Consider the following 15965-nt stretch of genomic DNA (forward strand, 5'->3'; position numbering starts at 1 on the left):
ATGAGTCCCGACTTCTCCGACACACGTCTAGAGACTAAACACTCCGCGGCCTAGTGCCCAGATAGCGTGGCTATGTTCTTTCTGTTGTTGCTGTAATTGCAGCTATCATGTCGACTAAAGGCGACGATGGTGCGAGCAGCCGGGGCGGCAGCTCAAGGGGGGAAAGCTCTGGCGCGGGCTCACAGACCAGCTCGCAAAGGAGCGACGCCAAGTTCCTGAAGCTGAGAGACAGGTGCGCTGGTCTCGGTCGGCGACACAGTCAACGCTCGGGTGGGCGAAAGCAGCAGCTGCGTCGGACGCATGTGTCGCGCGCGCCTGACCGGCACGTTCACGAACGCACGTGTCAGTCTGCCTGTTATGACCCGAGCCTGTGAAGTATAGTCAAAGTCGAGTTGCGAGCCACGTGAAGGCGGTCGGTTGCTGGCTCCTGCGCTGCGCCGTTCGGTCACTTGGTTGAGCAGTGTCGCTGGGGCGGAGTGCGCTTGGTGGGCAGGGCCGGGAACGCGTGCCTGGGGGAGGGCCAGGGCTCCTCCACTACGTCGCTCCGAACCACTGCAGCAGTCCTGGCCTGTTCAATGCACGTTGACAGGTGTTGACAGGCGTTTCTGGCCCACCGTGGGTGCCCAACTAACTCGCTTCACGTGCACCCCGCCTCCACACACACGCGCACCTTGCATGGACAGGGCGGCGAATGACCGGGAGGAAGGCGATCTGCTCGAGCAAAAGCGGTCGATGCAAGATGGCGTCTTCCAATGTGCGTCACGCAGGCCCCGCGCTTGCTGGCTCCGCGTGCAGGGCACGGTGCAGGGGCCCGTCTGCCCGGTGCTGGGACTGGAGCGCGCGTTGGTCGGGTTTCTGATGTAATCGGCACGCGTCCGCTGTGGCTGTGTTGCAGGCATGTACACGCTTGTACGGCAGTCAGCTCTGGGCAGTTGGAAGTTCGCGGTGCTAAAGGTCATACTGGAAGGCCTGGTAAGCGCTGGGTCGTGATGGGCCTTCATGTCCATTGCGGTCTCTCTACCAGGCACTTAACGAGTGGGCATACGTCCGCATGTCTAATGTTGATCGGCACTCGGCCTGTACCACCCCCATCTGCATGGGCTGATGTGCGCGCCTGACCCACATGCCGCTTCCCAACCGCTTGCCTGCAGATGGTGGGTCGCGCTGTTTCCCGCAGGACGCACCGTCGTAGGGCAGCTGTTTCTGAGCGTGTATGCATCCCATTTGATGAAGGCCGTGGGAAGGGAACCGGGGCGCGGGGCCCGCGCCAAGTCGGGCAGCGAACCTGCGAAAGGCTGCTTCCGGCATTGTGCTGCCCTGTTGTCGTCACTTAATGCCGCACTTCACACTGCATGCAGGGCTTCATCGTGGTGTTCAACCCGTCGATTGTGACCTGGAAGATCAACACCAGCAACCCCATATGGCAGGTCATTCGGTGGACGGTGTGGCGCAGCCCCATCATGCGCATCTACGGTGGGTCACACCTGCGGCAACACTGCGCACGTGCCGGTTGCCACCCGGCATGGCTCGCAGGCGCATTCACTCCGTGCAATCGGCTACAGCCGCCAAACGCAACCCACATCGTTGCGCCACCGCGCACAGGCTACGACACCTACATTAAGGTGCTGTACTTCATGGTGGTGGCCGTCTTCGTGGCGGTGCTGGGCCTGGTGTGGCTGACGCTGGCCATGCGCAAGCAGGAGCAGAGCAAGTGGCTCAAAACGGCGTCCAAGATCATGCACGTGATGTACGACCTGATCTTCATGATGCTCTACGTGAGTTGGTGTTGTGGGGTAGTTGCAGGAAGTGTCGTGCTCCCGTGCATGTTGGGGTCTGCGGGGCAAATGCGTTGGGCGCTGCGTGCGTTGTAGCTCCGGCAGTCCGCCCTGGCGCCGTCTACCAGCGCGCGCCAGCACAAGGCTACGGGCGAGCTTTGGAGCGGGCTCAACCGTTACCCGCCCGGCATTACGCCCGCGACCTGTACCGATGAGGCAGCTTTTATGTCCCCTTGCTTGACGAGGCATGAGCGACCACTGCCTGCCAATCGCTGCAGGTTTCGTTCTTCGACTACTTCGTCTTCACCGCCAACTGCAACTTTGCGTCGCCCGTGAAGGTGGGTCAGGGGGATTTGTGTGAGCAGACGCAGTTGGGTTGGGAAGCCGTGGCCAATCCCTAAACGCGTACACACCCCACGTACTGGCACATTCTTGGCCCCTTCGTGCACCTGCTCCCGCTGCTAACTTTTGCACTGCGTGGCCATCCACAGAACCACGTTTACTTCGAGAGCGTTAGTAAGTTGGGTTGATGCGTGCACCCGATATGGGCGGCCTGGGTGTCTTGTGGAAAGTGGCCCGGGGCACAGCCTCCGGTCTAAACATGTGCTGCCGCTCCCCTGATGATGGAGCCAGCTCGTGTTACCTGGCTAGTCAGCATTTTCCCAAGCATACCAACTTTCAGCAGCTCCCAACCCGTCACCACCGCTTCCATGCGTCCCGTGTACACCCGTTGATGTGCTGCAGTGTGCCTGGAGATGCCGCACATCCTGCACATGGCCGTGGCCTGCGTGACCGCGTGCATCTTCTTCTGCGTCACGGCACTGATGGGTGGGTGGCATAGGGAGCGCGACGAGGACGAATGGAGGCGTCCAGCCATGACGCTACACGTGTTCAAGTTGAAGGCCCGGGTCGTAGGCTCAGAAGGTTGCATTCACGTAGGGCCGTTGCTTGCTATGGCTGCGTCTGGGCAGCACAGGCCAATGCGCGCCGGCCCATCTATCTGTGCTCTTTCCACTTGCAGTCGTGGCGTCGTCGGACCTTAACCCGGTCTCGCAGGGCTACCTCGCCTCGCCCGCCGCAGTCACCCGCCTCAAGATTCTGACGGCCAAGGCCATCTACATCATTGTGGCGGATGACATGCAGAGCTGGCCGAAACCACAGGTGCGGGGCATGGCGGCGGGCAAGAAGGGCGGCAACGTGGGCCCGGAGGGCTCAGCGAGTGAGCGGGCCCGACACGGACGGTGGCGCGGTAACAGTAATGACAATACCGTAATAGCAGCACATCACCTTTGCATTGCTCGGATGTGTCATGCACACTTATTACTGGTCGCAGGCGATCGCCATGGTGTGGGCCGTGGGCCTGATCTGTTGGTGGAACTTCCGCCGCGTGCCTTTCTATCGGCCCTACATCAACGTGGTGTGGTGCCCCATGTGGGTCGGCATCCTGTACACGTGCTCGCTGCTGCTGCTGGTGGTTTTCGGCCACAACAAAACCCCGGAGCACAAGCATGAGATGACCATGGTGAGGCGTGCGCCACGCGTGCCGTTCGGCCACCTCGTGCGCTCGACCTTGTACACCCGGTGCACCACCTCACTCGCCACCTGCTGCAGAACCTGCCGCTATGCCAAAGCACATTGGCTTCAATACTGTCCTTCACGCTTGCCCTCGTGCCTACCGCCAGAACGTGCTGTACGGCATCTTCCCGGTAATGGCGGGCGCCATGGGCATCACGGCCGTGCACTACTGGTGGGTGATGCGGCCGGCCAAGCTGTTCAAGAACATGCAGCCCGGCATGAAGGCGTCCAAGGTCTACAAGCTGGACGACTTCAACCAGGTGTGTGGGTGTATGCGGGCGGGGCCGGTGGCCTGCGGCCGCCGGGCCGATGGTGGCTGATGTGCTGCCATGGACGCTGTCGATGAGCGCTGTAGCCAAGCTGACCTGAGCTGCGTTCTATCATGGCGGGCGGGCAGGTGGAGCTGCTGAGTCGCGTTATGCGCAAGTTCGACGTCGACGGCGATGTGGAGCCAGATGCGGCCGCCCTGGGGGAGGTAGTCATCAAGGTGCGTAAGGGACGTTGTGGTAAACCGTGTACGACCAAATGCCGTGGCGGCGCTGCAGAGTGTCAATCGTGCAACCCTTGCCATGCACCACAGGCTGGTATGCAGCTCTTCCCCAACCACCCTTACCTTCATATCCTGTACGCCAACTTCCTGTTGGAAGTTCGGAAGGACGGCCCCGCGGCTCGCACACAGCTGCAGCTTGCCTCCAAGCACTCACCAGGCATCATCTACCGCTACCAGGTGAGCGAGCCAGGCGGCATCCTAGAGACTGTCCGTGCACATGCAGCATTTGCGTTTGAGCTAAACCGCTGGCGGGTACGCCGTGTGCCCTCTTTCCCAGATCTTCTGCACGGGCGAGGCGTCCAAGCGCCTCAAGGACAGCCAGGACGGCGGCATGGACCTGCAGGCCTACATCGAGTTCAGGCGCAACTTCAGGTGCGTGCGGGCGTGTGTTTGTGTTTGATTGCAGCAGGTGCCTTATGGCTGGGGTGGCTGCGCAGGCGGGTACGGCAGGCCTTGATACTTTCCACGTGTGCATCGCCAACGTTCTACATCTGTCATGATGCCGGCAGGGCGGTGCTGCGCGTGCACAAGGAGGTGCTGATGCTGCAAGGTGACCTGTGGACGCTGATGATGAAATCCACAGTCACTGTGCGTGAGGTCGACAAGGCGTTTGATGCGCTGGAGGCTGGCACCGCACGGGCACACCAAGTGTACAAGAGGTAAGGGCTCGGTGACGTGTGTGGCCCTTTGGTGGATAAGTTGCCGATTTGGTGATAAGTTGCCGACTGCCGCCCGGAGCCGTCACTGTGCTGATGCCAACTGATGTATGGTCGGCTTTGTGTTCTGCTCGTTCCTTGATTGTTTTGCAGGGTGCTGGAGCGCTACCCCACCAACGGCAAGCTACTGCGCTGCTACGGCAAGTTCCTGGAGGACGTGAAGCACGACCCCGTTGCAGCCACACGTGCCTACAACGAGGCCTCGCGCAACGGCGGCGGCGACGCCATCATGAACCTGGACCTGAGCGCGGTGCAGGTGCGTGCGGTGACGGCGGTTGCCGAGGCCAGTAGCCCTCTCCTTCCACCTTGACATTTCACCACGATCGACTGCTTACAGGGCTCCGCGGACAAGCCCGAGTTCCTGACGTCCATGTCGATGGAGGACGACGCCGTGATCGTGATCAACGCCGAAGGCACCATCATGATGGTCAGCCAGGCCGTGCAAAAGGTGTTTGGCTACCCGAAGACGGAACTGGAGGGTGCCAACGTTGCACTGCTCATGCCGCAGCCCTCCAGTCAGCGCCACCCCAGCTACCTCACACGCTACGTGAACGGTGGCGAGCCGCACATTCTGGACACCGTCCGTGAGGTGGTGGGCCTGCACAAGGAGCGCTACGTGTTCCCCATGCAGCTGTGCGTGACCAGAATGTCCGGAACCGGTAGCGACAGGTGAGAAGGGAGGCAGGACGCAAGCACAGCCGCGTGCACAGACAACCGCCAACTAAGCCCTCTGTCTAACATCAAACCAGCTGTGGACTGGCCACCGCTGGTCTCTGTGCAGCAGTACCCAGTTTTTGTGTCTTGCGCTAACGCTTACCCATTGAATGCGCTTACTTCAGCGTGTTCCTGGGCGTGGCGAGACCCATGGTGGCTAATTCCCTCAACGTGCGCGCATGGGTCTCCCCCAACGGCACCTTCCTGTGCGGCGACCAGATGTTCGCAAGCATGTGCGGCATAGCCGAGAGCGATCTGGTGAGTGATCTTCCCGTGTCACGAACAACCCGCCTCCCTTCTGGTCAACATGCCGAAGCGTCGTACCAGCCATCCATAGCCAGCATGCGTCAGCCTTGCCTGCTCGGTACCAGCATCCATCCGTTTGCTTTCATGTGTCAGCATGCTTTGCCTGCGCGTGCGCCTCATTTACTTACGCACTTCTGCGTCGCTGCTACTGGCAGGTTGGCCGCTCACTGGCGTCCCTCTCGGCCGGGCCTGAGATTGACATTGAGACGCTGCTGGACCGCTGCCGCGACGCCACGGCCGCGGATATGGCCTCGGGTTTGATAAAGGCGGAGGTGCTGTTTAAGCACCGGTTCCTGGACCCCGTGCCCGTTGACGTCACGCTGGGCCTGGCTGGTGAGCAAGTGCGGCGCTGGGAGTGGCGTTCTGTTGCCGCCTGCGTGTTAGGATAGGCCTTGGAAGTTACTACGGGAGTGGGACGAAACGAAACTTTGACCAGCCCTCGTGCCCGCGCCTTGTGATGCCCGTGTGTGCAGGCACGGACGGGCAGCGCATCTACGTGCTCAACTGCCAGCGGACTGACGGCCAAGATGGCAATATCATGGTTGTTGACCAGCACCTGCGGCTGAGGTTCTGCTCGGCGGGCATATCAACGTTGCTGGGGTTCCCGCTGCGCAAGTTGGCGACCATGAAGCTGGACCAGCTGCTGCCGACGCCGTACAACACCATGCACAACAAGTGGATCAAGGTGCGCCTAGGCCGGCAAACAGCGGGTCAAGGTACTGATCTTGCAATGGCTTGCTTGGCCTTGGTCAGAAGCAGTTGTGCTGTAGCCCCGGTATAGCGATCCAATCAGCAACACTGCAGCCTCAATCCATTTGTTACCCACTCCCGTTTTATTGTTACTCTTTCACCAGGACACGTCCGCCAACATCCCGCCCACCAGCTGCCGCGCGGGCAAGGTGGTGCACCTGCTGAATGAGAACAACTCCCAGGTGCCCGTCAAGATCAAGATCCGCACGGCGGCCGGCGAGGACGGCGCCAGCACGCTCCAAGTCGTGCAAGTGAGATTGGTAGCATAGGGTGGGCCTAGGGCATGCACACAGGGAATGCACTTGTCAGCCGGCAAAGGTGCACTTCGTAGGCAAACCCGTGCGCATGTGTGAAGACACACTCGTGTCGTACAGACGTGTAACGCCTGTCAAATGCACTTTCCGTGAATCTGGCGACAGGTCGACAAGGTGGGGCAAGACGAAATCCACGACGAGAAGCGCCTGGTGATCACCGCCGACTTCAACGGCCAGGTCGTGTCCGTGGAGCGGCCCGAGGCGTCCGTGTTCGACTTCGTGGCTGGCGACCTGGTGGGCACCAGCCTGTGCGACACGGTGGACATCTTTACGGACGTGAGTTGCGTGCAGCGAAAAATGGATGCAGATTGCAGCGCCATGGGTTCGTTGGTGTTTGCCGGACGCAGTGGCGTGTGTTCAAATGTTGTGGGCTTGTCGCTCATGTAGTCAACACGCCCATACCGTGCACTGCCACGCTTTTCCGTTCTTGCAGTGGCGCGAGCGCAACGGCGAGAGCCAGCTGCAGCTGCTGATCCTGGCACTCCTGGACAAGGAGCAGGAGATGCCAGGCGCCTCGTGGCGTGTGCGTGTCAAGCCGCCGCCCAGCGCTGCGGTTCCAAACCTGCCTGCCATCGCTGGTGCCACTGGTGCGGCGAAAAGCAAGGGCCCCATCTCCAAGTCCGCCTGCCTGCAGGTATTGATAAGTCCGTGCTTTGACAAGCCATGCATGTAACGTTGGAGGTTTAGGGCTCACCCGTGCACTTTATGTGACACCTGTATTGCCTGCGACGCTTGCGCCAAATAGGTGGAGCTACACGAGGGAGTGGAGCAGGAGGGCGACGACGAGGATGCTACCCGCATCAGGGTGACGCTGTGGCGGCGCGACCTGCTGTCGGGCGTGGTGGAGTTGGACGAGGGGCTGGTCGTCCGCAAAGCCTCCTACATGACCGGCCTGATCGTGGGATGGCCGGCGAACTACATGATCAAGAAGCCCCTGCAGCGGTAAGACGGAGACAAGCACAACACGACCAGCTTTGAGCGCAGCACATATTCCGCATGTCGGCATCCTATTTATGTTTCCTCGTGCCTCGCCGTTAACGCCCCAGGTTTCTGGAGATCCCCGAAGAAATCTCCTGGGACAAGCTGGTTGCGGCCAACTCCAAGGGCCACAACAAGAAGAAGGGCGCGCTCAAGACTGCCAGCAACCGCGGCACCATTAGCCCGGTCATGGCCTTCATCGGGCCGCATCCCGACACCGGCACCATGCGCATTCTGACGCAGGGCGTGGAGACGCTGGCCCCCGGCGGCCGGCCCAAGATCACCATCACCATGCATCCGGACACGCAGTTCGCGGGCGCGCACGCCAACCTCATGCGCGTGCTGCACCTGGAGGGCACAGACCACACCGGTGCGCGCTCACTCCATGCCGGCCACGGGCACGGCGAGGTGCACACCACGCATGCCGCGGAGGCGCACGATGGCGATGGCGCTGCCAAGGAGGGCGGGGTGTCTCCGGATCCTGCCGCTGAGATGGCTGGTGGGGATGCAGACGGTGGCAGCCAGGATGGTGTCGATGACGCGCGTGGACGTCACAGCAGCGACGGCGACGGCAGCGGCAGCGAGCACTCCAAGGGCCGCAAGGACGGCTCGGAGGACCTGGAGGCGAAGGGCCAGGCCAAGCTGCACAGCCGCGCCGCCAGCAAGTCGGACTTTGTGGCGCAGTGGGTGCGCACACTCACCAACAAGAACAGCGGGGCGCTGGAGGCTCACCAGCAGCCGCCACCCATTGAGCGCCGTAGCAGCAGCCCTGGGCTAGTCGGCAACTTGCCGGCCGGGCAGCTGTCAGGCGGGCTGGCTCCTATCCCGGAGGACGGCGCTGCGGACGCGGGTGGCACGTCATCAAAGAAGGGGCCACAGGCCGCCAAGACGTTCGGGCGCCTCACCTCTGGCGAGCCGTGGGCCCTCGGCTCAAAGCAGGGCTCCCGGGCCATTGAGTCTCCTGCTATGGGCAAGAGCCGGCGGACGACAGCAGACCTCAATGACGCCCCGGGTCCCGGCGAGGAGGGCTTCGGCGGCAAGAAGGACAAGGGCGAGGAGTGGGAGAAGGCCAGTGAGGGCGGTGATTCCAGCGCCTCGGGCAGCCAGGCGGCAAGCGGCATCACAAGTAAGTGAACTGGCTGGTGTAAAGTAGATGTTGACAGGTGCATTGCTTGCTGACCGTGTTTCTTGCAAGCTGTAGTACCTTCGTCATATCCATCTGCCATAGTGCCATGCACGCTGCATGCCGCAAGGTCGCTATTCATTACATCCGCCTGTGCTTCTGATGGCAGGTGTCACGGACGCGACATCTGTGAGCGAGCTGCAGATCGACTCGCGGCGCGGGCGGCTGCTCAAGGCGCTGACCAAGCTGCTGTGCGGCCCCATGCTGATGGAGCCGCTGGAGAGGCTCAGGCTGCACAGCTACGTGATCATTGCTATTATGCTGGTAACCCACGTTGTCACCTACGTCATCATCATCAATGAGATGTCCACGGAGCACCAGTAAGTGCATCGCGCGCAGTCGTCGTACGGTATGCTGCCACAGTGCCACTCCACGGTGCCGCCAACGAACACAGCATGACGGCATCCCGCATCCGTTGGCACTCCAGTATAAAGGAAGGAGGGTCGCTAGTGGGTTGCGTCAATGGCATTATACAACTCCACACTCTCCCCCAGCCCAAACCTCCTCCGCGCTCTGTGGGCTGGTTCTGGGTCGGGGTTTCTTGGGATCGGTATAGACCGTCCCTCCACTCCCAACCCCCACCGGCCTGCACGCGCTCGTTCCCACCTCCTCCGCCTCACAGCGACATCAACCTGGTGGCGCGCCAGGCGCTGGCCATGGACCGCTCGCAGCTGATTGCCGTGCGCGCCATGATGGGCGCATACTGCGAGCGGCCCAACGTGACTGCCAAGGTCTCCGTCTGCGCCAACAGTCTGAACTTCACACTGGAGAAGCTGAGGTGAGGGTGGGGGCGTCGCTGGAGGGTGTGTCGCTTCCCCCATGCTGTGTGCGGGTGGCAGCAGAGCACACACAACAGTTCCGCATGCGGTCTGGTGTCCGTGGGCTATGCGCATGCAAGCACTGATAGGCACTGACTCTTGCCGTCTCCTTTCGCCCTGTCACGTTGCAGGACAAACATAAGTGGGTGGCCCCAAAACTTCCACCGACTGCGGGTGGCATACGTATGGGTAGCGTTCGCGCAGCGAACGAGTGTGCATTCTGTTTACTATGCCGTATGCGTCGTGTTGCCAGCTGAGGGTTGTGCCCGCATACGGCAAAGTCGTTGCCTTGTCATTACACTCCCTTGAAACAGACCTCATGGAGGAGCACCACCATTTCGTGTACCTGGGCGACTCGGCTAAGACAACAGTCAAGCTGATGCCCGGAGTATACGGTGCGTTGAGCAGGAGGCCAGCCAGAGCGCGTGCGGAGGGGCTGTGGGTGTGAGTGTGACTGTGAGGCTCAAGTCATTGCCTGCATCTGCACGCTCGCTGTCTCCCTACGGGCCAGAAGCCATTGGTCGGGCTGCTGAAGTACGTGCGCGCGCTCGACGTGATTGGTCCTGTTGCTTTCTCCACGCACGCAGAGGTCTGGACGAGGGACAAGGCGCCCTACATGACGTGAGTGCGCAGGGGGAGTTCTTAGTTCTGCGGCGATAATGTGAAAAGCGTTGAATCCCGCTCCATTGGCTTAGCCGTTGTGTCCGCATCATGTTTCACACCTCACGGTAACTCAAACGCTGCAAGCAGGATGGAGCGGGTCAGAGCATTGCATAGGCAGTGTAGCTGAGGGGCTTGCATCTGTCCTGCAGATACCTGGATACTAATCCCCCGCGCGAGATGGACCACGCCGCCGCCGTCTGGGTGATGGGCTCGCAGTTCCTTGCGAACGCACGCGAGGGTGAGTGCCGTGACAAGGGGTGCTGAGGCGAGACTGATTGCACCTTGTAGACTGAATGCCGCACCTGCGGAGTGGTGTGGATGGTCCGCACGGTTTCGCATGCTTTCGTGGATGGCTGAGCATTGGTCTCTTGGTTGTCCCTTCCACGGCAGCGCTCTACTGGCTACCGACCATAAAGGAGGAGTACCGGCTGCACCGCACCTTCAACTTCTTGATTAAAAACGGTGGGGCCATGCATGCTTTGCCCAATGACTTCAGCTGCCTTGCTTCCTCCACAACTGCTGGCTAGCCACCGCTGTGTCTGTCCTTTCGTACCTAGCTATGCAACTCAGCAACATTACATCCATGCATTGGTGACTTCGGCACCCATAGGCTTGGGACCGCTCTTCAAGGCGTACGCCCACTCCCTCGACCTGCTGGTGGACGCGGCATGGAAGTCAGTCGACACGCTGATCGTCAGTGAGTGGCGGCTGCGCGCGCGTACACGGCGGGCAGAATCTTGAGCTCGTGCACTTGTTGTGCACGCAAGCATACATGCTAGCGCTCAACAAATCAGCACGCTTACCCCGAACCCGCCGTGTGGCCCGGTCCTGCTGACGTCGACCCGGCCCACACCCGGCTGCTGTGCCGCTGGATGGGCCTCTTGCCTCGCACTCGTCCCCTCGACCACACCCTCTGGCACCCATGCACTGCAGCGCTCATCGTTCTGCTGGTGGTGGAGGCGCTGGTGATCCAGGTGGCGTGCCTCATCTACGAGTGGTACATGGTGCAGAAGATGGAGCACGCACGCCTGACCGGCATCCTGGCCATGGTGGGCCTGCCGGGCCCCATCCTGCGCCAGCTGGCGACCAAGGAGGCCAAGGTAGGCAGGAGGGGGCGGCGGGGGCGTGGTTGGCTCCTGGCTTCGTGGGACCAGCTTCACTACTGTGGACTGGATAGTGGGCAGGCCCAGCTTGCAGCTGGCGGCGTCGGTAATGCATCGCATGGCGTGTGGTCGCATCGCGCACCTGATCATACACGGGAAGCGCCTGCCTCTCCTTACATCCGGACCGTGCCTGCTGCTGCCACACCTGTCAGGTGCTGGACGACAGCGACGATGACGAGGACAGCGACAGCGATGACGATGACGAGCGGGAGGAGAGGAAAATCGCCGACAAGGGTGGCAGCAAGGGCGAAGCCGATGCTACCAGCAGCAAGCCCTCTGGCGTGCGGCACCCCGACGGCGGCGACGGCCTCCCAGCACCGCCGGCAGCAGAAGGCGGCGAGCGGTCGCTTGCGGCTTCCAAGTCGCGCAAGATGCTAAGCCTGAAGGAGCGCGGCGAGGTTGATGAGAAGCAGCAGCAGCAGCCGGCGGCCAAGGCGACCGCAGCGGCGGCGGATGACGCAGACGACAAGGCCCTGAAGCACCAGCACACCAACATGTCTTCCGAGTCGGGCAGCAGCATGGGCGAGGGCGGGAATACGGCGGCCCACAACAAGCAGGGCCCCAAGGTAGCCCAGCAGGTGCGAATTGCACGACAGCCGGAGCCAAGCCTAAGTAACAGAGTGAAAGCTACTTGGTACGGTGTCAACCACATGCTGCTTAACCACAAACCTTGCGTTGTCAGCCGCCCGCCGCACAACCTGCGTTTGACTCGCCACCTTACCGCCGCAACCACCGGCAGGCGCCGATGATGATGTCCGGCAAGAAGAGCGCGGCCCGGTCCAGCAGCCGCTCCGCCCACGGCATGCACATCAATGGCAAGACGCTGGTGCCCTCCTGGCGCAACGTGATAAAGTTCGTGGTGAGACGGCGTCCATGTGCCTCGGTCCGAGCAATAGCATCATAGCGTGCATATGTCAGGCGGCCACCTTCTGGCTTAAAGCATAGTCAGGAAAGCAAGCTGAAGCGCGCGGCCTTCTGATGCCTGGGTCGCGTGTAAACGGTGCTGTTTCCTTTCTCTATCATCTGTCCCAGGGCCCATTCGTGCTCTGGAACATCGCCCTCATCATCGTGTACGTGGTCAGCTTGATGCAGGTGAGGGGCAGCGGGTCGCAAGGCCTGGCTTAATGGTGGCCAGGGCACGTTAGCATGTCTGTATGCGTGATGCAGGTTGGGAGCCCACTGGCCCGCCTTGAAACTGCCGGCAGGGTTGGGGTTGGGTTAGGTAGGGTCCATTTTCTGCAGGAGCCCAGCCCAGTGCTCAACCTGGACATGCTGTGCGTGGGAACCCGTGGTGCAGCTCAAAAACATGCAGGGCCCGCTGGCGTCGCTCAACATGGCAAGCCACATCATCTACCGCTACACGCGCGTGCGCGCCGTTGCCTTCGCCTTCGTCTCAGCGGTGCGTGCCGAGGGCTCACGGGGCTCCGTGCCGCACAGGGGTGCTCAGTTGCAATGACAGCTACAATCCGCACAAAGGCGGTTGGTGTCCTGTTCGGAAGCCGGGGGGCTATCTGACTCTGTTGGTTGTTTTGGCTAGCCGTGGTTGCGCTGTGTGCAGCATGGGCCCGGGCCCAGGGATATGTACTCAGTTGGGGCTGCGCTGTGTAAACCACTGCTGCAGGATGACAAGGGGCCCCGCGAGGGCTGGCGTGAGCTGTTGAAGACGGAGCTGAACAACTTCAACAGCGAGTACAATGCGCTCATGTATGGCGGCACGCCCATTACGCAGGTGCGTGTGGAAAGCCAAGTAACGCGAAGGGCTGAAGCGCACCGCCGGTTTCTGTATTAAGCATGCCGTATTGCATGCCCAGTCGCGGGCGTAACAAACACAGGCGCACTGCTGACACGTACGCCTGCCTGTTGTGTTGGCTGGCCACAGGTCGACGCCATATTTAACCATCCCGTCCCAGCCTCGACCTTTGCGTCCGCGTCCTTCGCCACCGGGTTCTTTCGGGCCAAGCGCTGCTTCCGCTACGACCAGAGCGCTTGCTTCCAGGAGGGCCATCAGTACTACGAGGTGAGTGCACGGCACTGGGGCTGCCTGTTGCGAGGACTCCTGTAATATTGAAGGGGTTCACCTCGGACGCAACCTGGGCATGGAACGTGTCGCGTACGTGCTGCTGCCATGATGGCAAACTGGTTTCAACAGCATGCTGCCTAAGGTCCGGACGCCGTGCTCCAAGCAATCATGTAAACGATTCTGCGCTCAGCGTGTCTACACCCCTCTGTTTTTGTGTTCACGGTGCAGGTGACACACAACGGCCTGGATGTCATGGTGAGCGGCTGACGCGGGCGGGGGTGGGGGGGACTGCTACTGCAACTCTTCCGTGGTGCTGGCCCGGCGGGCTGCTGGAGCTTGTGCACGTGCAGGCGCCCATCGTGTCCACTGCGTGCGCACGCTCACGAAATACACATGTCGTTCCATTTTGCAGGTGCGGCGCATGCTAGCAGAGATGACCCTGCTTGTAGAGGACGCCGATGAAGACGTGGCGTACAATGGCACGCGCTACCAGTACATGGCTGCGGTTGGCGGCAACGACCTGTACGAGGGGCTGCAGCAGGCGGCGCAGCTTTTTGTGGACTACTCTATTGGGAAGTACAACCAGGTTGCCGACCTGCACACGGTGCGTTGGGTTCTGGAGGTCGGGATGGATTGCGGTCTGCTGGGTGCATGCAGGGTGTTGGATGCGTTGGGCGTGTAGGGACATGGGTTCTGATGTAGCACCAAGGTTTCCATGCATTGCGTTGTGTTACAAGTTTTAAGGGCGGCTCCGCCGCCGGAGAGAGTACCTGCAAGCAGAGAACGGCGGTCTTCGTGCGGGTTGGGAGGGCGAGCCCGAACCGCCGTGTGGCCACGGAGAGATAGAGCGTAGCCAGGGGACGACAGTACCGACAGAACGAAACTCGCAAAGTAGCGAGCGCGAACCCACCCTCCACTACGTAACCGGGCCCACCGCCCACGCCGCGCATGGGCCCCAAACAACAACCACACACTGTGCTATGCGCTGTGACACACTGCTAACAAACGACCGCCATTCCCTGGCCGCAGATCCTGCTGATCGTCACAATTTTTGTGCTCATCTTTTTCATCCTCTTCATTCTGTGGCCGCACCTGGCCCGCCTCAAAGCCGACGCAACGCGGCAGAGCGCTCTGCTGAGCCACGTGCCGCCCGAGCTGGACGTGAGGGCGCACGTGAAGTCCGTGTTCCGACGCACTGTGGACAAGAAGGGTCCGAAGAAGGGCCGTGCGTCAGAGCCTGGCGTGTCGTCAGCTCCGTCCGTGTCCACTGCCGCAATTGTCAGCGCATGAGGATTGGGTGGGTCTAGTATATTCAAGTAAAGGGTTGCACGTGCACGGTGCATTCATGCTTACGCCACAAGACTGGTCTAGCTGACGTTCGCAGACGTGCGTGGCCACATTGCAGGGAACCATGTTAGGGCTCCATCTGCAATGCCTTGACGTGACCGAAGTGTGACATTACATCTTGTCGCTCGACTCTCAAACTGTATTGGCTGCGGTTGTTTTTTGGTCCTCGTCTGGCTAACCGAGAAAGAGGCCAGGAGAAGATAAAAGGCCCGGACGGTAGCCTCGCTCGGCATGGGGCTGGGGACTTGGCTGCGGTTGAGAATGCTGTAAGTAGTATGGTGATGGCGGTGCTGCGTGTCTTTGTTTGTGCAGGCTCAGTGCGACCGCCAAGTTTTAGAATTTCTGCAGTTGCTTGGCGTGTGTCCTGTGCCGTTTATCCTGTGTTTGCGAAGAACCTTCCTTGCTTGTCGAAGAAGACTGCTCGCGTGCCTCGACAGGTATGGGTACGACGCATGAATAGGACATCCCAGCAATAAATGGGCCTTGATGTCTGGTGTTAAGGGTATTGGTGCCATGAAGAAGGGCGTATTGTGCGGCGTGCGGTGTGCCGCAAGCACTTCTACCAGCTATGCATAGCCCTGCTCACCAGCCAGGGACGCGGTGAAATCTGTTGCTGCTGTCATGCCGTGAGTCGGTACGGAGAAGTGCACCCTAATGTGGTGTATTATGATTACATCCGGAAAGGATGAGATGCTTACTCGGAAGTCCGCCTGACCGGCCTAACAAAGCCATTGTGTTACTGTAGCTGCTGGGGTGGTGAGGTCTGGGCCACCCTGGCGGCGGGGGAGGTGGAGGAGGCGCATATGGCTATTAGGCTATAGACACCCTTGAACACATGCCGTTCGGAATTAAGTCCGTCAACGACGGGAGGCCGCTTCGGCTGCCGATAGCCATCATGCACCTCGCCACCGACACCGAATGTCTGGGCGCATAGGGCGAAGGCGGTCCCGTCGCTGGCGCGCGGCGCCTGGACGAGGGGTGGGCCTAAGGACCTTGGTTAACCCCGAGACCTGGAGAACATGAGAAGGCCGCGGGCATGTAACAAGTTTTGATGGTACGCGTGCGCTCTACTTGACTAACAGATGCGCGCTGT

The 15965-nt window shown here is 60.9% G+C and overlaps 1 protein-coding gene across 1 annotated transcript; it reads left to right on the top strand.

Annotated features, from left to right (window-relative positions):
* The first annotated feature begins 29 nt into the window (after positions 1–29).
* Positions 30–15926, top strand: CHLRE_13g586650v5 (uncharacterized protein). The gene is made up of 44 exons (XM_043069675.1): positions 30–232; positions 684–754; positions 896–972; positions 1152–1166; positions 1359–1473; positions 1603–1775; positions 2054–2113; positions 2267–2291; positions 2520–2603; positions 2797–2936; positions 3109–3297; positions 3458–3610; positions 3748–3837; positions 3931–4077; positions 4178–4272; positions 4410–4559; positions 4710–4872; positions 4954–5285; positions 5456–5588; positions 5792–5969; positions 6110–6321; positions 6491–6637; positions 6806–6976; positions 7134–7334; positions 7446–7642; positions 7747–8804; positions 8971–9181; positions 9484–9639; positions 9811–9821; positions 9994–10074; positions 10267–10300; positions 10492–10580; positions 10733–10804; positions 10953–11039; positions 11276–11442; positions 11658–12083; positions 12245–12364; positions 12538–12597; positions 12803–12904; positions 13127–13234; positions 13385–13522; positions 13754–13780; positions 13938–14129; positions 14555–15926. Exons 1-44 carry the CDS (start codon positions 108–110, stop codon positions 14813–14815), a joined length of 6843 nt encoding a protein of 2280 aa, XP_042917650.1. The 5' UTR covers positions 30–107; the 3' UTR covers positions 14816–15926.
* Positions 15927–15965: the final 39 nt, after the last annotated feature.

The sequence above is a fragment of the Chlamydomonas reinhardtii genome, chromosome 13 (assembly GCF_000002595.2).
Source record: "Chlamydomonas reinhardtii strain CC-503 cw92 mt+ chromosome 13, whole genome shotgun sequence".
NCBI lineage: Eukaryota > Viridiplantae > Chlorophyta > Chlorophyceae > Chlamydomonadales > Chlamydomonadaceae > Chlamydomonas > Chlamydomonas reinhardtii.